This window comes from Polyodon spathula, chromosome 31, assembly GCF_017654505.1.
Source record: "Polyodon spathula isolate WHYD16114869_AA chromosome 31, ASM1765450v1, whole genome shotgun sequence".
In the NCBI taxonomy this organism is placed as follows: Eukaryota; Metazoa; Chordata; class Actinopteri; order Acipenseriformes; family Polyodontidae; genus Polyodon; species Polyodon spathula.
This window is the reverse complement of record NC_054564.1, coordinates 4470672-4495028: the sequence shown is the minus strand read 5'-3', so window position 1 is coordinate 4495028 and position 24357 is coordinate 4470672. Positions and strand designations below refer to the sequence as shown.

The window sequence follows — 24357 nt, the reverse complement described above, 5'->3', positions numbered from 1 at the left end:
ATTGACAATTAAAAATAAAAAACACACCAAGTTATATTGCCATGTAGTTAAATCAAGGTTGCCAACCTTGTGATTTTTTTTTTTTTTTTAAGGACATCATTTTAAATAAATAAATAAATAATAATAAATAAAATAATAATAATAATAATAATAATAATAATAATAATAATAATAATAATAATAATAATAATATAATTAATTCTAAAACAGCCTAGTTTTGTATACTTATATTTCTATAGGTCTTAGACTGGATAATTTGCTTCGTTGTTCTGAAGCGGGTGGTGTTTTTAACAGCAGATGTATAAAGATGCATCAAGGCTATCCAGCATAATTCCAATAATAATATGTGGTAAAAGCGATGGAAGCTGGACGATGTCTCGGGAGCACGATGTGCTCTGGCCGCTTCATTGAAGAACGCGTATACTCATTCAACAGCAGAATTTTAAACATGTCGAATCCTGTCACTTCTTTGACATCTCACAAGGTGCATTGAAAGACATATTACACAACCAGTGCAAACAAACGTAATTGAACAAATAATAATAATAATAATAATTACAACCGTCGCTAAAGCTGGCATAAAGCAGAGAGCGTTTTACTTTGATCTCATAGATAAACCCTTATTGCAAACAGAAAAGCCCCGGTCCGCAGCGCCAATAAAGAGACCCAGGTCCTCACAATTACTGTTTCCCATGACGCAGGGTATGGCTTTGGACACTGAATCTTGTTTGAGGTTGCTATTATTAAATTACTTACTTTATTTTGCAAGCAGACAGTCATATCCTGCAGGGTCGTGATAATAAATTGGAGTTGTTTGAACTGGAGGGGGCACGTCAGTTTGCAGCTGCTTTGGTTTACAGAATGCATGAGAAGGTAAGCACATTCGTTGTGGCTGTGATAAACGTGCCGTGCCATTTGATTGCGTTTTTTATTTTATTTATGTAAAACAAATCTTCTAATAGAAGTCGTATTGCTGTTATTTTTTGCATTTTAAGCAATGTGTTTTGGTGGTGTCTGGTTGATCCATAGTGCCGCTGTATTAAAGATAATAATATGTGTTGTTATATTTATTCGTTTCTAATTTGTTTAATTTTAATAAATGTTAAAAAGAAAAATAATACATTTGTAAAACAAACATTTTTGTTTTTGTTTCGTATACGGTAAGCAAACATAATAGTTGCATTGGAAAAGCTCTTAAATGTGGGCTTACTTCTCTGGTATAGTCAAAGTAGATTGCAAATTCTGTGAGCTAGTAATTGGAAACTGTTTTGTGCCTCAAATTCGGAGCCCTTTAAAAGCACCTCTTTAAAAAGGTGTTTTTAAAAAAGCATTCCCTTGAATGATACCTGATCTTCATTCGATTCAAAGAGAACATAAACAAGCGGAGAGGGGTCTTGTGAGTACCTATTATACTAACGAAAGCTAAGGAAATTGTTTAGACTCGTTTAATACTTTTATTATAATGAATAATGTTGCTTATCTGGGCACACAATGTTTTTGTTCTCTTGTGTAATGTCGTTTTCTTTTCATTATCTAAAAAGGAAACCTGTAAAGTATTACAATTATACCCATTATGCAATATTTTTTGTAGTATTTCTTAACGGGTCAGAAAGTCATAATAACAACGTTTTACATATTAATAATTGGTAAAGAATGTTATGATACAGCGTTGTATTAATAAATTTGCCACTGAAAAAGCAAGTTATGTGTGTGTGTGTGTGTGTGTGTTTGTGTGTGTGTGTGTGTGTGTGTGTGTGTGTGTGTAATCCAATTTAAACCAAATATGTGCATTGCAAGTCATGTTTTCCACATGTTTAACTTCCTTTCTGTTTTACAAATCCATGTATTTAAATGGTCTAGACTCTAGCATATTTGCAGAATCAGATCCATCGTGAATTGTATCGATGCTACTAGCCCTGTGTCTGCACTATCTGAGCTTCCCTGTGACATTGACCTGTCATACCATCTATGTCACTGTTGTCAATCACTCGGCTGCTTGCAAAGGGCAAAGTAAAAAGGTTCCTTTAAATGTAGCCCGCGTATTCGTAGGGGAGTTTCTACACATATTGCATTTATATATGGGCTGCACATTTCTAATATCGAAACTGAAGTCCCGATTTAAGATGTTGACTGCAAGAGTTACATATCGTTCTGTCTCTTTACTTCTGGTAAATATACAGAGCTCATGCCGCAGGATAATGTGTATCATATTGTATGGACTTCTATCTCTTATGAAAAATAGTTGAGATTCGCGAACACAAAAAATACATCGCATTTGCGGATCATTCGTGCATGTGCATTTTCCGAATATCAGTGCAATCCATAATCCATGATACTTTGTAATTGATATGACAAAACTGCATGTGATACATTTTTCATTGTTTTATTTTCTCTTTATGAAAAAAAGTAAACAAGCATACTCTAACCAAAAGCCTCAATTCAATGCCCTGCTAGTTCATTTTTCAATCTGGTTAAGCCGATCCAGGACAAAACAATACGAAACGTCTTTCAGACTATATATATCACACAGTTTTAAAAAAGCATGAAAACTAATAGTAATAATTTTTATTGTATAGACCACGGATTTTTCAAGACGTTTTGCGTTGTTTTGTGCCCCGTAGGTACACTTGTGTCTTGCTGGCGCTTCACCTGCCCCGATCCGACCATGTTAAAAAGTCACCAACTCGGGCGGCTTTCGTTCAAACCATTGTAAAGAACTCTTCGTTTATGTATAACACAAATGGGAAATCCGATTGAAAAGTTTTTCGAAATAAAACTTTGATGAATCACTCACCAGTTAAGAAAAAAATGTAAGTACGAAGTTTCAGAAAACATTTGTAAAACAATTCAGAGAATCTCTAATGAATAAAGGCCAATGCCAGGTGTTATGTGTTTCACTATAGATTGATATCTGTAATGAATAGATAGAGGCCAAAGGCAGTTACGTGTTTCACAATAGATTCATATCTCTTAGGAAAACTAGGTAAAGGTTTGAGGCAATGCGATTTCCATACATGCAAAGGCCAGCCATAATTCACTAATATATGCAGGTGAAGATGAGAGCATTTTCCTGGTGGATGCAGGTGTGTAAAATGCATTGCCCAAAACACACACACACACATAAGCTATGTGTGTGTGTGTGTGTGTGTGTGTGTGTGTATTTAAAGAGTACACATACCTTTGGTGACATCATTATAATACTTAATACTTGGTATTTTTTCAGAGACATTTGTCTAGGCAGTATACAAATGATCAATGGAGAAAGATGCTCTTTATTGATAAAGCACCCTTAATTAAAAACTGTATATTGTCTAAAGAGAAACTTAGATTGATTATTGATCAACCCCATGTGAAACATTCTTACTGCAAACTTTAGCTGCCTTTTCAAACATTTGGTTCTGTAATATATGTGGGGAAATAAATGTATACTAGAAAAAACTGTTTTAGACTACAAAGCGATATGCAATTTCTATATGTCAATGTAACATTATCAATTCTATAGGACATGATGCAAAACGTTTGTCCATAGCTGTAATGCCCCCCATATAAGCTACTAAATAAAAACACTGGTTTGTTTTTAAAAGTTGTTTTTCTGTCATCTGCATCTAGGTGTATGAAATGAGTCATCATCTTAGCAAAGAAACATACAATGAATTGCTGACAGCAAGTAGCCTACTAGTAGTGTTAAAAAATATAGCCTTTTACAACCAGTTATTTAGTAAAAATAGTAGTGAACTACAGAAATAATTTTTATAAAAAGGCGAAACGTGCTTACAGTATAAAGTTCGCTACAGGAAGGATGCTTATCAGGGGCGATGTATAAAATACTGACTTGCCTGTCCGTGTATGAAGTATGGCAGGGATCAAACACTTCAGGGTGCTTGGACACATCTGTAGACAGTAGTTTCATTCATGATTTTTCCTGGAAAGCACATGTTGTCAGCACTTAGCTGTGATTGGTTAATCCACCGAAGGTACCGTGCGGCAGTCAGAAAAAATTGCTCTGGTTTTGGTTTGAGCGGTACCGCTCAGCAACACCATGGGACTAGTGGTATCATCCCGCACTGATCTGTCCAACACCATATGAAAACAATGCCAGTGATACAGATGGCAAAATACCTCACGTGCTGCATAGCACAGCACCATGCCTGTCTGACCCAGGCTTTACGCCTCCTCTTTTAAAGTCTTAATTTTGAGTTTTTATTTTATTCTCACATGGCCCTGCTAGGTCTCTTCTGTACTGAACCGATGTGCATCATCTGTTTGTAAAGTGACGCAGTGGCAGTGCAGGCGCTATTCAAAAATATATTTAAATATATTGGCATATATTGCATAATACAGTTTGTAATATACTACATTATATTTAGAGCTTCTAGTTTTCGTTTTTTATTTTCAACACCAAAAGTAAACTATCCGGCTGCAGATTTGAATTGAGATTTTGAAACTTCTATGTTGACAATCCTTCAAAACCATTATCAAAATACTATATCAGTTCAAAAGACCTTCCCCTGACACGTTGTTAAGATTGCAGTTCAGTTATTTCCATTTAAATTTAAGCTATAATAAACCTGTTAAATATAATAGCCTTATTTAACTGTGCCATTCTTGGACTAAACCTGACTCTCTCAAAAAATTTGCTTGCACAAGTAAGTTTCAGACACCATGTTTACTTGAGACTAGTGTTTTAATTAATATGAAAACTCCATTGTAAGCACTTTTCCAAAATCACCACATGAAGTCATTTTTTGGCTCTCAGACATCATCCAAATTAAAGTCACTACCTGCCTGATAAGAACTGATACTGTAGACAAATGTTCTAATTTAAATGAAATGCTCTCATCCGCTGCCAAGTTTTCATAAGAACATAAGAACATAAGAAAGTTTACAAACGAGAGGAGGCCATTCGGCCCATCTTGCTCGTTTGGTTGTTAGTAGCTTATTGATCCCAAAATCTCATCAAGCAGCTTCTTGAAGGATCCCAGGGTGTCAGCTTCAACAACATTACTGGGGAGTTGATTCCAGACCCTCACAATTCTCTGTGTAAAAAAGTGTCTCCTATTTTCTGTTCTGAATGCCCCTTTTTCTAAACTCCATTTGTGACCCCTGGTCCTTGTTTCTTTTTTCAGGCTGAAAAAGTCCCTTGGGTCGACACTGTCAATACCTTTTAGAATTTTGAATGCTTGAATTAGGTCGCCACATAGTCTTCTTTGTTCAAGACTGAACAGATTCAATTCTTTTAGCCTGTCTGCATATGACATGCCTTTTAAGCCCAGAATAATTCTGGTCGCTCTTCTTTGCACTCTTTCTAGAGCAGCAATATCTTTTTTATAGCGAGGTGACCAGAACTGCACACAATATTCAAGATGAGGTCTTACTAGTGCATTGTACAGTTTTAACATTACTTCCCTTGATTTAAATTCAACACTTTTCACAATGTATCCGAGCATCTTGTTAGCCTTTTTTATAGCTTCCCCACATTGTCTAGATGAAGACATTTCAACAAAAACTCCTAGGTCTTTTTCATAGATTCCTTCTCCAATTTCAGTATCTCCCATATGATATTTATAATGTACATTTTTATTTCCTGCGTGCAGTACCTTACACTTTTCTCTATTAAATGTCATTTGCCATGTGTCTGCCCAGTTCTGAATCTTGTCTAGATCATTTTGAATGACCTTTGCTGCTGCAACAGTGTTTGCCACTCCTCCTACTTTTGTGTCGTCTGCAAATTTAACAAGTTTGCTTACTATACCAGAATCTAAATCATTAATGTAGATTAGGAATAGCAGAGGACCTAATACTGATCCCTGTGGTACACCGCTGGTTACCACAATCCATTCTGAGGTTTCTCCTCTAATCAGTACTTTCTGTTTTCTACATGTTAACCACTCCCTAATCCATGTACATGTGTTTCCTTGAATCCCAACTGCGTTCAGTTTGAGAGTTAATCTTTTGTGCGAGACTTTGTCAAAAGCTTTCTGGAAATCTAAATAAACTATGTCATATGCTTTGCAATTATCCATTATCGATGTTGCATCCTCAAAAAAATCAAGCAAGTTAGTTAGGCACGATCTCCCTTTCCTAAAACCATGTTGACTGTCTCCCAGTACCCTGTTACCATATAGGTAATTTTCCATTTTGGATCTTATTATAGTTTCCATAAGTTTGCATATAATAGAAGTCAGGCTTACTGGTCTGTAGTTACCTGGTTCAGTTTTGTTTCCCTTTTTGTGGATCGGTATTACGTTTGCAATTTTCCAGTCTGTCGGTACCACCCCTGTGTCAAGAGACTGCTGCATGATCTTGGTTAGCGGTTTGTAAATTACTTCTTTCATTTCTTTGAGTACTACTGGGAGTATCTCATCCGGCCCAGGGGATTTGTTTATTTTAAGAGCTCCTAGTCCCTTTAACACTTCTGCCTCAGTTATGCTAAAGTTATTTAAAACTGGATAATTTTCATTAATTTCTATGATATAATGAAGAGACTTAATTTTGCTCATTATAGAAAGACCTTGGATTCAAAACTGCTGATGATCAGTAAATCTTGCTTTGACTGCCAAAGAGAAACTTTCATGTCTAGTTCCGCTCTGCTACAGGCAGGTAAAGGCAAGGCTACTTTTCTTCCATTAAGCCTATTGTGTACCAAAGTTATTAAATACAGTTAACACTTTATTCTCCAATATTCAAACCAGTTCCTAGGTGGACAGAACATATCACACCAGTCCTTATGCGTCTGCTTTTGTTTCCTATTCATTCTCGTGTTTCCTTAAGATTCTGGTGCTGATAAATAAGGCTTTGCATGGTCAGGGTTCTAGTTACATTGTGGACCTTCTCAACCCTTACAAAGACAGCTGGAAGACAGCTTAGATAATCAAACTCTGGACTTCCAAAGCCTTTGGTTCCAAGATGTGTTATTCTTGGTGGGCATAGTTTTAGCTGTGTTGCCCCTTCCTCTGGAAGTCTTTGCCCAGCTGCATTAAAGACTTCACATTAGTGTTGAATTTTAGATCCACTGTTCTCGGCAGCTATTTTATAGTGATCTTATGGACTTGTTCTTAAAACTTTTAATGTTTTTTGTAATTATTGTTTTTATGGTATTATGAATTGTTTTTTGTTTGTATTTCACCTGTTTTTAATGTATTTTTAAATTGATTGATTTATTGTTTGTTTTGTCGGGGTTCCAAGCCAAAGGCTGGGAAGCCTATCGTTATTGTAAGGTTTTTTTTTTAATCATTTTTTTCCTCCCAAAATTTTAAACTGCTGCTGCTTCAAAGCTCTGTGGCTGATCGGATTCTGACTTGGCAGGTGACAAGATCGATACATTGGCTGTCAGATGCTGAAAACATTTTGCTGCTGCATCCTTGCAATTGGCGCCGTGACGGATTTTTCGATAAAACATTTCGAAACCGACAGACTGGAAAATTGCAAACGTAATACCGATCCACAAAAAGGAAAACAAAACTGAACCAGGTAACTACAGCCATCCAGCCCCGACTTCTATTATATGCAAACTTATGGAAACTTGCTGTGATAAATTTTAATGTACAAATGGCTGCCACAAACTTTAACGAAACGCGCCCTTAACAACAAACTGCTGGTATTTGAACACTGTTTGACCAACAAACTCCAAACTTGGTAGTCATTGTCCCAGTAACAATGGGATACAAATGTGTGAAAATGGTGATGTTTTATAAAACAAAAGATGGCCGCCAGGAAAACCTCAGAATTTACATTTGAAATTTAAAATTAGGTCCTCTGCATTCCTAATCTACATTGACAAAGTATTTAACTTGACTAACTCCAAACCCCACAAGCATCTTCCCTGAAACTATATCAGATACAAAATGACTTTTAAAAAATTGTGTTGACCGGAAATGAAAATGGCCGTTTGATGCATTTTTTTTTAAACTTTTTGAAATCTTCTTAGACAATGTGGGGAACCGGTGAAGCTAACATTCGGATCTGTGAAACTTGGCATATATCATCAACATCCAAACCCATCCAAATGGTTATGGTTTATAAAAATGATGGCTGCCAGGTATACGTTTACATCTGAAATTTAAAACTTCCTCAGTTGACAAACGTTTTACTTGATTAACTCGAAACTTCACAAGCATCAAATTCTAAAAGGTTGACACTGTAGCAATACAACTGACTTTTAAGAAAGGGGTCACAAATGGAGTTTAAAAAAAAGGGGCATTCAGAACAGAAAATGGAGGCACTTTTTTACACAGAGAATTGTGAGAGTCTTTCTTCTTGAAGCTGACACTCCTGAAATGTTCTTCTTTGGCACCAGCGAAGTGATTGAAATGACACTTGGCAGATATCAGCATCCAAATCTGCTTGCAAAGCAGAAGCTGCTGTGATACAATTCAATAGTAAAATGGCTGCCTCATGTTTCACCAAAACGCGCCCTTAACAGCAGACTGCTTTTATTTGAAAACTGTGTGACCAACAGACTCCAAACTTGGTAGGCATTGTTCTGGAGACAGCGGAATACAAATATATTAAAATGGTTATGTTTCGTGAAACAATATGGTTGCCACTCCTACATTTTCTTCTTATATTTAAAACTGCTTCAGTTTAAAGATGGTTCACTTGATTAACTCCAAACTTGAAAATAATGGTGTCTGTGTCGGTAAAACTTGGTAAAACCAAAAATGGCATTTATGCATTAAACAAGATGGCCACCTGATGCATTTTTTGGAAATCATCAAAATCTTCTTTTGTGGAACTGTAAATTTCTTTTGTGAAATTAACTTCCTCAGTTGACAAACGTTTTACTTGACTAACAAACAACTTCAGAAGGGTACTGACACTGTAGCAATACAACTGAATTTTAAGAAACTGGTGTTAAACCGAAATGGCCGTGTGACGCATTTCTTCTTGAAACCTCCTGAAATGTTCTTCTTTGGCACCATTCTAGTGATTGAAATGACACTTGGCAGATATCAGCATCCAAACCTGCTTGCAAAGCAGAAGTTGCTGTGATACAATTCAATTAAAATGGCTGCCACAAATTTCACCAAAACGCACCCTTAACAGCAGACTGCTTTTATTCGAAAACCGTCTGACCAACAGACTCCAAACTTATTAAATACAAATATATCAAAATGGTTATGTTTCATAAAACAATATGACTGCCACTCCTACATTTTCTTCTTATATTTAAATAATAATAGTTCTAATTGTCTGTTCGGTAATAATAAAAAATGGCATTTATGCATAATAAGATAATATTTGGAATAAAATAATTATAAAACACGTTTAGACGGGTAATTATATTATTATTATTATTATTATTATTATTATTATTATTATTATTATTATTATTTATTCCTGCTTGAATGCTGTGTAACCAATCTACAACAAACTTGGCAGGTATCCCAGGTTGAATACAATTCAAATGCTAAAAAATCTTCTTCTTGGGAAGTTGCGTCGATACATTTTAATATCAAAATGGCTGCCACCAAACTCATCAAAACGCACCCCAGACATCGAACTGCTTCTATTTGAAAACTGTTTAACCAACTGACTCTGAACTTGGTAGGCATCATCTTGTAGACAGTAAAATTGAAATAGGGCAAAATGGTGTTCTTTTGTAAAACAAGATAGCCACCAGACTTACATTTTCTTCTTAAATTTAAAACCGCTTTTGTTGAAAAATGGTTTAGTTGATTAACTCCAAAGTTGACAAGTATCATCCCTATGTCAATACAACTGACTTTTTCAAAAATGGTGTTTAAACCAATATGGCTGCCTGACGCATTTCTTTAAAAACCTTTCAAAATCTTCGGTCAAATGTAAAACTAGCTTATAACTCCCTACGGAGTGCAGATAGGTTAATGGTTACTATGGAACACAGATAGGAACCCATATATGTTGTATTAAAAAAATTGCCTTGGTCGTGACCTTTGATCTCTCCTTAGGGTTAAAAGTAAAACTGGCTTATAATGCCCTACAGTGTGTAGATAGAGTCTTGGTTACTATGGTGTTTAAAGTTATCATAGTATCATGAAATAATGAACTGATGCAGTATTTTGAATTGAAACTGTTCCATAAAACTGATTTGTTGCTGCAATGCTACAGCTTGCCAAAATGTCCAACTGGTACCGAGCTTGGAAGCTGTAAAACTGCCTGGCAATTCTAGTTATTATTGTTATTACTAAGTCCCTGATTTCTTTTTTTTCATATTGTGCAGCACCCGGTGTGAAGTAATTTTTTCAAGTGAATAAATCAATTTAAGAAAATTTCTCAGACCCCATTACTTAAATCAATGTTAGGTTTATTTTATATGCAGGGAATCAAGTTTCCCAGAACAGGATAAGCAGATTCAAAGTTTTTACAGGACACTAAATACCTGTTGTAGAGGTTGTTTCCTCTCCCCTGTTCCTGGCACTTAAGCAGTAGTACAGGGACAATGTTCTATGGGTACACCTCTCTTAGTACTGTGTGTGTAATGTTTTTGTGTTGTGTGCAAAAGATGTGGCTAGCGTCATGTGCTGAGGTAGACTTGAAAATTGCTTGTGAGAATAAAATAACTGTTTTCCAGCTTGGTATTCTTAGGATGTTAGTTAGCTAGTGTCATGTTATCTTGGGCGTTTCAGTTTCCTCAACCATCATCCGTCATTTGTAACAGAAGGATTTGGCTGTGGATTGTGGCTGAGAAAGTTATAACAGACTATTTTACAGTGCTTTGTTACCGATTATGCCATAGGGGTTTTAGTCCCAAAATTATTAAATAAACATACATTGATAAGGGTTGTTGTATATATATATATATATATATTATATATATATATATATATATATATATATATATATATATATATATATATATATACAGTACTGTGCAAAAGTTTTAGGCAGGTGTGAAAAAAGCCAAAAAGCCATACCTCCGACCTGGAAACAAGGCCAAGCGGCTCAACTATGCACGAAAACACAGGAACTGGGGTGCAGAAAAATGGCAACAGGTGCTCTGGACTGATGAGTCAAAATTTGAAATATTTGGCTTTAGCAGAAGGCAGTTTGGTCACCGAAGGGCTGGACAGCGGTACACGAATGAATGTCTGCAGGCAACAGGGAAGCATGGTGGACGTTCCTTGCAAGTTTGGGACTGCATTTCTGCAAATGGAGTTGGGGATTTGGTCAGAATTAATGGTCTCCTCAATGCTGAGAAGTACAGAGAGATACTTATCCATCATGCAATACCATCAGGGAGGCATCTGATTGGCCCTAAATTTATTCTGCAGTATGACATTGACCCCAAACATACAACGAAAGTCACTAAGAACTATCTTCAGCGTAAAGAAGAACAAGGAGTCCTGGAAGTGATGGTATGGCCCCCACAGAGTCCTGATCTCAACATCATCGAGTCTGTCTGGGATTACATGAAGAGAGAGAAGCAACTGAGGCTGCCTAAATCCACAGAAGAACTGTGGTTAGTTCTCCAAGATGTTTGGGCCAACCTACCTGTCGAGTTCAGTGTAGTTCGTTCACCTGTCGAGTGCAAGTGTACCTAGAAGAAATGATGCTGTTTTGAAGGCAAAGGGTGGTCACACCAAATATTGATTTGATATAGATTTTTCTTCTGTTCACTCACTTTGCATTTTATTAATTGATAAATATAATCTATTCTTGAAAGCATTCTTACTTTGCAGCATTTTTTCACACCTGCCTAAAACTTTTGCACAGTACTGTGTATATATATATATATATATATATATATATATATATATATATATATATATATATATATATATATATATATATATAGCACACCAGTTCTTTTAGTTGGGGGTTTCAGTCCTCTCCATAGAACAAATGCCAGTTGAGACAGTATTAAAAAGCAATGTGTTTTTATTACTGTAGCAGGGGGAGATCTGTGCTGACTGCTTGCGTGTTCACAGTGCTGCAGGAAGAGGGCGGCAGTCGTCTAACAACCGCCTGTGAGTCATGGCAGTGACACAGGGAGGTGGGAAAGTGGGTGTGTGGACTTTCCCCCTCTCTGAATGGCTGGGAGGCGAGTCTTGGGGCAATTGTTAGCCCTATACGTTAACGCTCTGCTGTTTCCTCAGGTCTGCCCTTATAGACGCACCGAGAGTGCGGAAGTGTTGGTCCAGGACCGAGAACCAGTCGGGAGAGAAAAGGAAACAAAACGTTTCACAGTGAGACAGTAAGGGCGGGGAACCCTTGGGCAGACCCCGGGAAAAAAATAACTAAGCAGGCTAGTTAGCTGGCAGTGTAGGTCGGTGATCCGGGACGCACAGATAGCGGCGGCGGGGATATAGCTGTCAAGTGCCGCACCTTTTCTTTGTAGTTTTGTTACTGTTTTATTTTCCCTGTTTCTTTGTGCTTTCTGTTTTGAATTATTGTTTTGAAGCACCTGCAAGTGTGCCGGTATTGTGTACCATCGTTTGGTATTCCCGTGGTTCTATTTACCATAGTTGGTAAGCAGACCACGGACCAACACCGCCATCTGTGGGCTAAAAGAAAAAGAGCACCCCAAAATAAAACTGGGCACCTGTGCGGTGTTGCCAAACCCACCTGTCTGTCTCCCGTGTCAGTGAATTACCCACCACCCTTCCATAATTACAGATAGAGAATTACAATTCTTATTAGGCGGTACACAATCAAATACTTGAGGCTGTATAAAGACAGGCAAAACCAATACAATTACATCCGTTTGCTTTCTTTAAAACTATACTAATCACTCGTCCGCTCTCAGCTTCCCACAAGTTCCGTCAGTCTGCCCAGTTACAGAATAGCAGCATTACAAATCTGCCTTTTCTCTCCATATCAGTATCACTATAAATCAGTCAGTCACAAACAGCTGAGGATTATACTGTAAATTTACAGTATAATCATAAATCTCGAAAAACTACTCACTTCTAAATCTTTTGTAGTCATTTTTGTATTACTTTAGTATAAATACATGTTAATTTGGATTCATATGTTGTTTTTTTCTGACTTTATGTGAACGAAAAGACACAAATTTGTCAGTTTTCTCATTGGAAATAGTGATATTTTGAAATGTACCTGTCCTGGTCACAAAAGCAAAGTTTGTGGGGAATAATAGACATTTTCTATACTTTTGAGGCATAAGCAATTAGGAAATAACACTTACTACCCAGGAACAAAAAAAAAAAGAAAAATTGTTACACAGTGTTATTTGTTGGTGAGATTATTCCTTTTCTGTTTGCTGTTTTTTTCTACTTTGGTACCTTTAATTTTGGTTTTGTTCTTTTGTTACTTTGGATGTCATGTGCATTGCTTCACTGGACTTGTTAGGCCTAAATTTCATTTATCATCCATTGCCATCAAAACTGTCTTTGTAATTGGTTTCCCTGTATAATTATTCATTCACCTTTGTCTTTTTTGCCTGTCGATGTGTGTTGGTTTTGTATTGGTGTGGTGTTTGTGTGTGTGTGGGTTTATTGGAGACCCACCGGACACTGCATTGATTTCATTTTAGTGTTATTTTGTTTGGATGTTTGTTTAGTTCACTTTACTTTCTTTTCCTTATACTTCATTTATTACATTATAGTTCACAACAATAAAAATGTGTTCATGAAATTGACACCTCTGACGTCCCTGCTTTTGCTGTCTGTCACTCTTGCTGACTTAGTTATAACTATTGGGCCAGTAGTATCTCCTTAGGGAGGACAGTACAACTGCTTCTCAGTTGTACAGAGTGATCGTTACACTCTTTGATCACTATTTCATCTTTTTCTCTGTCTCTCCCCTCTCCCTACTCCACCTCCCCCCACTGTCACCTCCCGCCGTAACCTCCGCTCTCTTTCCCCCTCTGTCCTTCCCTCCATCTCTCTCTCTCCTCTTTCTCCTCTACTCTGCTAAACGCTCCTATTTCCAATCTAGTATCCAATCTTCCACTAACAACACCCTGAAACTATTCTCTACCTTTTCCTCCCTCCTCTGTCTCCTCTGATGACTTTGCCTCTTTGTTATCTGAAATTTCTGATATACACTTCCACCCCCCCCCCCCCCCACCCCTTCCCGCTCCAACCTCAAAACCCTCTGTCTCCCTGTGACAAAGTTCCCACCCCTGTGTATATTATGTGTTATGTGTTGCGTGTGGTGTGTTTAAATGTTGGTGTATAGACATTGGTACACGGGATATAAACGGGTCTGTAACACGAGTGTTTAAAATGTATATGTGTATTTAGGCACAAGGATTGCACAGCACTTCACTTGCAAGTAAAATATAGTAATATGTGAGCACGGGGAATTGCACTTTATTAATTCACGTGCTGGGATTCAAGTGAATAATTAATTGGTAATTGAATCCCAGCACAATAGTATATATAGATGCACACGTTCACATACTCTGGGTTGGGGGTGTTCGGTGAGTGGAGAACGGGAGAGAGGGGAGGAGAGTTAAATATCAATTGCTATTGCGTGCTGGTGGGACCAGCACGATACTTGTTTATTTAAAACTCATCGTGTTTGTCAGTGTGTCTGTCCGTGCACCGTTTTGTTAAGTTTAGTCTGTTTTTGTTTGTCTATTTATTTTGGCGTAGAGTGCCGTGTCCTGTGTTTTCGTGTTTGTTTAAACCTTTTATTTTGTAATAAACCGGCGCCAACAGGCGTCTTCATCATTTCATTTCACATCATCGTCTTTGTATATTTCATTCCTTCCTGGTTCTGACGCCGCCCACTTGGCCGTCTCTGTGACACTCCCCTATTAACTCAACCTCCTTCTCCTCCTTCTCTCCCCTCTCAGACTGACCTCTCCTCCTTCCTCCAGGGCCACAAACCCACCACATGCACCCTGGACCACCTCCCCACTCACCTCTTTCAAGCTGTTGCTCCTGCTCTACTCCCCATCTCCTTCCTTCTCAACACCTCTCTCCTCTCTTGCCTCTTTCCCTCTGCCTTCAAACAAGCCTCTATTACCCCCTCCTCAAAAAACCCCACCTCACTCCAGAACTACCATCCTGTCTCCTTCTTACCCTTCCTTTCTAAAACCCTTGAGAGGGCTGTACACTGTCAGCTCTCTGCTTTCCTGTCTAACCACTCTCTGCTTGACCCTCTCCAATTTGGTTTCCGCTCTGCTCACGCCACTGAAACTACTCTCCTGTCTGTCACTAACTCACTAAACTTGCCCCATGTTGCCTCTTTCTCCTCTGCCCTAATTCTCCTCGATATCTCTGCTGCCTTTGATGCTGTCAATCACTCCTCTCTCGCTGATCTGGGAATCTTGATTTTCAGTTTTAAGAGATAAAACACCCCCAGATACAAAAAAAAAATAAACCGGTTGATAGCCAATGAACACCGGAAAACACCAGAAAAAACTGTGGAAATGGGTAATTATTCACATTGGCTTTACCATTTTCCCATTTAAAAAAAAAAAAAAAACCTACTACAAAAATAAAAATAAATACATTTCCCAGTGCTGCTGGGCAATATCCCGCCTTCTTCACTTGTATCTATCATGAATTCATTCTGAATACTTTAAGCCCGCCCAAACTACAGAGTGACAGCACATCACTACAATTCTATTGGAGACTCCGCTTGCCAGATTTAAAACAAGATTCCAATCAGGATGGAGGCTTGTTAGCAGGATTTAAAGCTGTATTACAGTTAAGATACAGAGGATTTAAAACGCAATTGTGGCGAAATGTACAAAAATGCCTACACACCAAAAACCCAGAAGATTTTTAAAAACACTAATTTCATACAGTATATCAAAAATGAAAGCCCCCAAAAAAGCGATGCATAAAACTCGAACAGCTAAAAATAAGCACCGAAAAATACAATTAATAAAACCTGAAAAACCGAAGCTCTAAGTGTTTTGTATTTCACCTGCACTCGTATGTAACCCTGATGTAACTATCAACACTGTTATTTGCTCTTGAACTGCCCTGATATCAAATCATACTGTTGTACTTGGTCTTATTCGGACTGGAGTCATTGTATTTTGCTTTTAATTGTACTGCAATTTTTAACTGTAAGTCGCCCTGGGTAAGGGGCGTCTGCTAATAATAATAAATAATAATAATAATAATAATAATAATAATAATAATAATAATAATAATAATAATAATAATAATAATAATGTTAGCTGTAGGCCCAGAGTCTATGACTCTAGTCCTGATCAACTGTCAGCAGTGTATGCAATTTTGGAACTTGCAGTAATGCCATCTACCATGTTAGTCGCTTTTCAGAAAATAACACGGTTATAGCTCTGCCAGTCCGCCCGCTTAGCAGTCTGCTACACAGTACTTATTTAATGGTTAATTTGTGTTCTATTATTATTATTATTATTATTATTATTTTATTATTATTATTATTATTATTATTAGGTGTTACAGAACACCCTGCAAGAAACGTATCCCCTTACCTTTGCTGTGGCTCACGTCGTCCATATTGCTGAAGAATCTTTTTGAAATCATGGGTCATAAATCAACATGCATGCCTTTGTAACATTTCTCAGCATTTGCTTATGAATGCTCACCAGGAGAAAAAAACATTCTAGTTTTCTGTTCCCACAATACACCACTATTTTCAATCAGAGCACCAGCATTGATGCAGGAGGGAGCATGAACTGGATACACTGCGATGTTTAGAAGAAAAATTCTTTCTCCTGGTGAACATTCCCAAGCAAAAGTTGAAAAACTGATTCTCTAGTTGATTTATATATGATGTGCGAATAAAAAACTAGGATACAGCAAAGGTAAAGTCATGTGTTTCATGTAAACACTGCAGGAGGTTCTGTAGCACTTTAAAATCTGCTTTTTAATGGGGAGATGCAGCTTTTATATATTGCATTACAAAGTACAGGGGTCAGGGGTCCAACTTGGAGGAGCATCAGATTTACACAACAGTGCATTCTTCAGGGGGTTCGCTTGGTTTGCCCGAACCCTGTAAACGTTCTGTTCCCTGCAGGTCTGGTAGTTGAAGAGCGCCCATCTACTGTGTCTTAAACAATGCCATGCTTCAATCCTTTGCAATGGCTGAGAGACGGGAGAGAGTCAAGGACGCTGGTCTTGGTGGTGGTCTTTGTAGCCCTCTTACTGGACAACATGCTGCTCACTGTAGTGGGTAAGTAAGACCTGTAAACAATGGAAACTGCACCTGAAGTTTAAAGGTCTTTAAAAGGGGTTGTTATTTGGCACAGTATTGTTGCGTTTTTTTCATGCTAGGAGAATCACTTGCTTACTAGAAAATAAATGACGGCTGTTTTTAAAGCACTTCGTTCAAGGTGACTAATATAAACTACAGGCCTCTTTCACTACACTTGCTTCATCACACGCTATCTTTCCATTCCTTCCAGCTTCTTTTTATTATCTATACATCACGCCCCCTTAAAAGTGTCAAGCTCAAACACCCAATCATAAACTTCCAAGAGTGCAGCCAATAACCCAAAGCAACACCCAATAGAACTCAAATGAACTGCATTGGAGAAACAGGAAAATCCATTTCCACCTGATTCTCTCAATATAGGTATGATTCAGTTAACTTCACCTCCAGACCAACCTCCAGATCAGCATGCACTTATTCTGTCTACTGCCCTCACTAGGACAATAAAGGAAAATAACAAGACTTAATTGCTCAATTTATGGTGGATCATCCCTAAGGAATTAAGTCACACAGCTTTAGCAAAAGAGCCTCATTACATCAATCACCTTTTACCTTTTTTTTTCTTTTTTTTTATCATTTCTCTTACTTAATTACCTTTGTAAAAATGTGCTTGTAAGAGGGTCTTGCTTCTGGGTGTGTGCATTCACTGCTGAGTGACAGGCAGGAGATCAAGAAAGGGGTTGAAGTTGAAACGCCGGCACAGGCACACAGGATTTATTAACAAACAGAAAGCGAAAGTAAATAAAAATGGTCATGTGACGCTACCAACGATGGTAATGCTACAGCTGTATAAAAAGTGCAAAATAAAACACAGCACAAAAAACTATCAAAATAAAGGTGCCGTAACAACGGCGTGCAATACTCCCTAAAGCATGGAGGTCCCACTTTATACACCCCGCTCACTATACATTAGTGGGATTTACAATCCCTGAACTAATCTTCTCTGTTCAATCACAACCAAACCCCGACTCCAGCTACTAGCAGGGCAGTTGGCGGTTTCGCTTCTGATCCCGGGTCACTCTCACGGCGATCAGGATTACGCAACCAGGTCTCCATGTCCAGGTAACGTGGATGATCTTTAGCCTGTTGTCCGTGGCTTTGCAGCAGCCCCGAAGTGAACAAACAGGACCTCTTTATACCTGACGCCGTGCTGGAACACACCTACCTGCTGATTATCCCTAGCTGGCAATCACACACAGTAGGCAGGCTATCCCAGGAGCATCAGGTGCTTCATTAAATTAATTACAACAATGTACACACTTATTTACAATACATACACACAAAACCCATTCTTCATATGCAGGGTTCCTGCCCTACTACATACCTTCCCCCTTGTGCAAAGCACAGATGGCTGCCACTGGCCACCTCCCCCCTTGACTGACACCTCTGTGTGGGTGGCAGTTACAGCTGGGCAGGAGGGTACATTGGGTCTTTTGTGGGCTGCTCTTTCCATCCCAGGAACCGGTGACAGGCAACCCAAGCGGCGTGGATAGGGTGACCAGAGCGGAGGCTGGTCACAGGCGGCTGCAGCTGCAGTCAGAGGCAAGAGCCCCTGCAATAGTGTAGTGATGTCTGGTTCACCTGGGGGAGCGAAACAGGAGTCTGGGCGAACGACCATGTCTGGTGGTGCAGCGACCTGGGACCCAGGCCCAGCAATGAGAGGTCCACTCACAACGATACGGTGTCTGGGAGCACGGGCCGAGGGAGCTGACCCTTAGGCGCCGGAATGGAGCACCGGGATGGAGGTCGGGGCTGTGGTGGATCTGGTCTCCTTGACTCCTCCACCATAGAAACCCATCACTTCTCTCTTTCCTGACTGTTGGGGACGGTAGCTCCTCCTTCTTTGGCCCTCGGGATGGCAGCTCCTCCTTCTTGGACTGTAGCTCCTCCTCTGGCTCTTCAGACAGGCAAGCTGCCACTCCTATTCTGGCCTTTCAGGACGGTAGCTCCTCTTACTTTTGCCTTGGGGCACTGTAGCTCCTCCTCCTCCAGCTTCCAGGGCTCCAGCTCCTCCCTCTGTGGCTTTTCCCCCACATCTCAGTTGGCTCCCCTCTCTGGCTCTCTCAGCAGCGCCTCCAGTGGCTGCTGAGCGTCACCTTCGGGCTTGCCCTTGTCCCCCCCGAAAAATTTCAGGGGTTTGGAGCATCAGCTCTTTCCCCAGGGGTCCTCCCCCCTGGAATCACAATCTCCTCCTCATCTCCCGCCTTGCCTCAATGAAACACAGCGAATCCCTCACTGCCACCATGTGTAACAGGGTCTTGCTTCTGGGTGTGTGCATTCGCTGCTGAGTGACAGGCAGGAGATCAATACAGGGGTTGAAGTTGAAACGCCTGCACAGGCACGCAGGATTTATTAACAAACAGAAAGCGAAAGTAAATAAAAATGGTCATGTGACGCTACCTACGATGGTAACGCACAGAGGACTGCTACATCAAGCTATACAAAAAGTGCAAAATAAAATGAAGCCCAAAAAACTATCAAAATAAAGGTGCCGTAACAACGGCGTGCGCTACTCCCTAAGACATGGAGGTCCCGCTTTATACACCTCGCTCACTATACCTTAGTAGGATTTACGATCCCTGAACTAATCTTCTCTGTTCAATCATAAACAAACCCCGACTCCGACTAGTAGCAGGGCCGTCGGCGGTTTTGCTTCTGATCCCGGGTCACTCTCACGGCGATCAGGATTACGCAGCCAGGTCTCCATGTCCGGGTAGCGTGGATGATCTTTAGCCTGTTGTCCGTGGCTTTGCAGCAGCCCCGAGGTGAACAAACAGGACATCTTTATACCTGACGCCGTGCTGGAACACACCTACCTGCTGATTATCCCCAGCTGGCAATCACACACAGCAGGCAGGCTCTCCCAGGGGCATCAGGTGCTTCATTAAATTAATTACAACAATTTACACTTATTTACAATATATACACACAAAACCCACTCTCCATGTGCAGGGTTCCTGCCCTGCTACAGTGCCCTAGCTACCAATTACAACAACAGACAAGTCACAATGATATAGCTGTTCATGCATTGCTCTCACAAGAAGGGACTACCACTTGCTAACTGATATAAAATACAACTACCATCTGAGGTTACCAGAAGCTGCTTATAATTAAGGCTACGATTTTGTCACTGAAGTCACGGAAATCGTGAAAATCGTGAATTTGAAAAAAAAGTCAGTGAAATCTTGGAAATGGATATAAAACCACTTTTCATTAGGGGCTTCCTTTATTTCCTTTAAAAATGCAGAATGATGTCATGCACTGAAAATACAAACCTGCGAGTATCTGTGAACGGGTTGGTTGTGATGCACACAGCAGTTACGTGTAGTGATGCAGGCCAGCGAATAAGATAGAAGCAAGCATGTAAAGCGATGACAGCTAAAATAATCATAATAACGTAAGTGAGCTGTTTTCTATAGACAGGTGAACAAGTGCATCAAGAGCAGAAGTTTATCAGCTTACAGAGGCTTTCTTTACAACATGCTGTTAATTTCAGAATCGTGGAAAACCCTGTTAAAGCCTGGTTCATACAGTAGGCTTTTTCTGTCGCAGATGGATGCGGTACGTCCGATGCAGGCAGCTAAGCTGTGCAGCTTCACTATTTGCTCTACGGTAACGGGACTTGGAGAGTCTCGGCCCTTTTGACTGCGCAAAGTGGTCGCATCAGTTTTCATACAGACTGCGTTCATGAAAGTGGTTACATTTACATTTAAGTAGATGTGCTTAGTAGTAGTTTGTACCTATACAAAAGTTATGTCGTTGGCATACATGTCAACAGTCCCGAAATGGTCGGGACAGTCCCGATTTCCTAGCAAATGTCCCGCGTCTCGATGTATAGGTCTGTTTTTACTTTTTTTACTGTAATGATGGTCGTCTATTATATGATAATGAGTGTGTTTTGCGCATGACCCCTCCCATGTGTGTGCTGCACCTGCACAACTCGAGTCATTTCACCTCAGCTGTGCCTTCTGAGTCCAAGCTTGTTACCAGCAGGGTTAGACTCCTACAGGAAATAGTGAGTGGACTCTAGGGTCACGCAATGTGGACCAACAATGCATATCTTTCTACCCACAAGAAGTCTGAGACCTATCGAGCTACCCCAGTGGGGTCCAGGGGCAAAGCCCCTGGGGATTTTTTCACATTTACAGTACCAGTGTAGTCAATTTTGCACCTAAAAAGATGAAGATATTAATACTGTTTGTTGGATGGAAAAATGTTTATTTGCATGTAAAGAATTATGTTATGTGAAGATTGGAACTAAGTTTTAGGCTACCAATAATCAGTATAATAATTAGAATTAATAGTAGAACACACTAAACTGTTAAATTCTGCCAATCCCTCTGTTGGGTAGATTATCTATGGAAGGTTCCCAGCCCAGAATAAAGAAAAGGAGACTCTCACTCTTTGAACGAGGAGGCCTGTCCTTGCCTGTTCTATATTATTTGGCTGCAAGGCTATATTCGGTCCAATATTAGATTTTCAAAAATATTAATGCCGGATGTACCCACATGAATCCATTTGGAAAACAATCTGACTATTCACATCTCCTAACTGGTCCCATAGAAATTAAAATAAAATTTAAAAAAAAAACAGTTATTAAATGCACTAAATGTCTGGTATAATGTTTAAAAGAATATTAGGGTTAGACAATGATTATTTAAAACCAGAGAACAAACAATGTTCCACAACAAGAGAGGCAACTGACAAGGCCTTGACCTAACATATCCACTGTAATGAAGAACATCCTTCCTGCTTTCAATCATCGGTGTATTATTTATTGATAGTAATACTAAGACTACTAATAATAATAACGGTCATCAAAATCTTTGTTAGATAGCGTCTTTCATTATAAGGATCCTAAAGCTCTTTACAAATAAAAAGACAAAAAAAATACCATGCAACTGCAAATAAAAACTAAATCTAACAATAACCTAACACATGCCCTTTTCACATACAATATAGCATCCCAAAGCTCGTTTGCAATAACAACTATAAAGACCATGCAGACATCATCACAGATCACAGGAATAAGAAACAAGCAAACAAAATGCACAAAATAATTAAAAAAAATAAATAAATAATAATATAATAATAATAATAATAATAATAATAATAATAATAATAATAATAATAATAATTAAAAATCTGACAAAATAACAGATCGCAAATAAAAAGCAAATGACACAATGTATGCAATAAAATAAAGAACAGAAGGCTTTATATTATAGTGTAGTGAAAACGAGTGTGCAGTGTCTTCATATACACAGATAGAATATTAAATAACTTTTGCTGTATTATAAGCTTTCACAATTATTTTCAGCAAATCGAGAGATCTTGCTAGGCGCACAGGACCAATGAGGGAGGCAGTGCCTGTTGTGGAGAAAATGTTGTTTTTCATCGAGTCTGTCGCATAGTGTGTTTAGTTTGTCAGTTTTGGAAGAAAAAAACATGGTCAGCTGTTATGCTATTTTTCACTTAGTTTACTTTAGAAATGTATTAAATTAATCAACACATGTTATTATTATTATTATATAATAGCATTCTTTAAAATATGTATTTGCCTTTTAGAAACCAATTTTCACATGTTCATGGTGCCGCTTATCAATTTCAGTACAAGACTGCAGTGACTAGTTTAGCTAGAGAGCACACGCAGAGGCATTAAAAGGAAAAATTGCATCAGGAACATTAAAGGATTAAGTATTGGAGAGAAATCAAATAGACTATTCAAGATAAATAACAATTAATATGGACTGTGAAAAATGCTGTTTCAGTAAAAATAATGGGTTGACTGTGTCCACCCTTCCAATAAACTGAGTGGACTGCGTCCACCCGCGTCCACCCCCAGTCTAACACCGGTTACTAGCTGAAAGCATGCCAGTCAATAGGAGATACAGCTGATTGGTCATTGACAGTAAAGAAGTCAGTGAAGGGATGGGACAATTTCACACTCCAAGTGAAATGACCCAGGAAGTATAAGCCCTACGTATAATGAATAGATGTGCATGGAAAACGTATGTGGCTATTTTGTTAGCTACAATTACTGCCTTGTTTTTTTCTGCATGGTTTCCTTCACCTGCTGCCCTCTGTCATCTATGCAACAGAGTTCCACTCTTGGGGGGTGTTATAGTTGGACCATCAGACCAAAGAATACCTGCAAAAATCTCTCTCACTCACCAGACATTGCCCCACCAACTGATTGCATTTCTGCCCGTACAAATATGTCACAAATATAGTTATTTAATGGAAAACAGAATTTAGATCAGTTTAGGTCAACTAAACAGACCCCACATTAGTCTTGAAACAAATTCTGACTGTGCTGTACTAAAATCCTTCTTATTTCTTTCAGTGCCCATTATCCCCAGTTTCCTGTACGCCACCAAGCTCAAGAATGTGAACGATTCTTTAACCCACAACACAACCTCAGCTCCTGGGCAGGCTGCTTACGAAGCTGCTACTTTCTCCTCTGTCATCTCATACTATGACAACACAACAATCATCCTCACAGACGACACTGTCAACAGCACCAGCAGAGACTTTAGCAGGACTGTCAATGGCTCTCTGCTGACAGAAGAGGGCTCAGCGGTCAGAGACAGAGACTGCGTAAAAAACAATGACATTCTCATGGAGGAAAATGTCCAGGTTGGGCTCCTGTTCGCCTCCAAAGCTTTAATGCAGCTTATTATGAATCCATTTGTTGGGCCTCTTACTAACAGGTAAAACCCGTTCAAATGAGAGTTTTAATGTACTGTATTCCTTTGCTGTTAGCACATGAGAGATCAATGTAAAGAGTAAGCTGCTTCAGGTGTCTTTTTAATATCCTTTTTTATTTTGTATATGTCACTGTGTTGTGATGTTTGCAATCGAGTTGTTATCATCTGTTTTTTAATCTGCCTTCACCTGGCTTTGAGATTGCTTTGACCTTGTCTGGAGAATCCTAAATGCCGGGATGAACAGCCTTATTCCATTCTAATCATGTGACAATGTGACCTTTTAGTTTTACCTACTTTTTCTGTCTATGTTTGTAGAGCAAGTGGGTCTCGCGGAGTTGAAAAGTATAAAATATACCCCATTTAATATAGCTGTAAAATGTATATCTGTTTTTCCTTTAGGATTGGATACCACATTCCAATGTTTGCTGGCTTTGTGGTAATGTTCCTATCGACAATAAGTAAGCAGAGAGTTAGTTCATAATAGTTATCAAATTTGATCTAATTCAAATACGTTTATTTTTATTTGATCTTACCATGTTAACAT

At 38.9% G+C, this 24357-nt stretch overlaps 1 protein-coding gene across 1 annotated transcript in view; it reads left to right on the top strand.

Annotated features, from left to right (window-relative positions):
* The first annotated feature begins 681 nt into the window (after positions 1-681).
* LOC121302982 (chromaffin granule amine transporter-like) overlaps positions 682-24357 on the top strand; it is a 36612-nt gene continuing 12936 nt past the window's right edge. Inside the window, exons 1-4 of the mRNA XM_041233358.1 lie at positions 682-873; positions 16909-17064; positions 23450-23816; positions 24213-24271. Coding sequence (XP_041089292.1) covers positions 16950-17064; positions 23450-23816; positions 24213-24271 — 541 coding nt within the window. The 5' untranslated portion in view covers positions 682-873; positions 16909-16949. The remainder of the gene's footprint in view (positions 874-16908; positions 17065-23449; positions 23817-24212; positions 24272-24357) is intronic.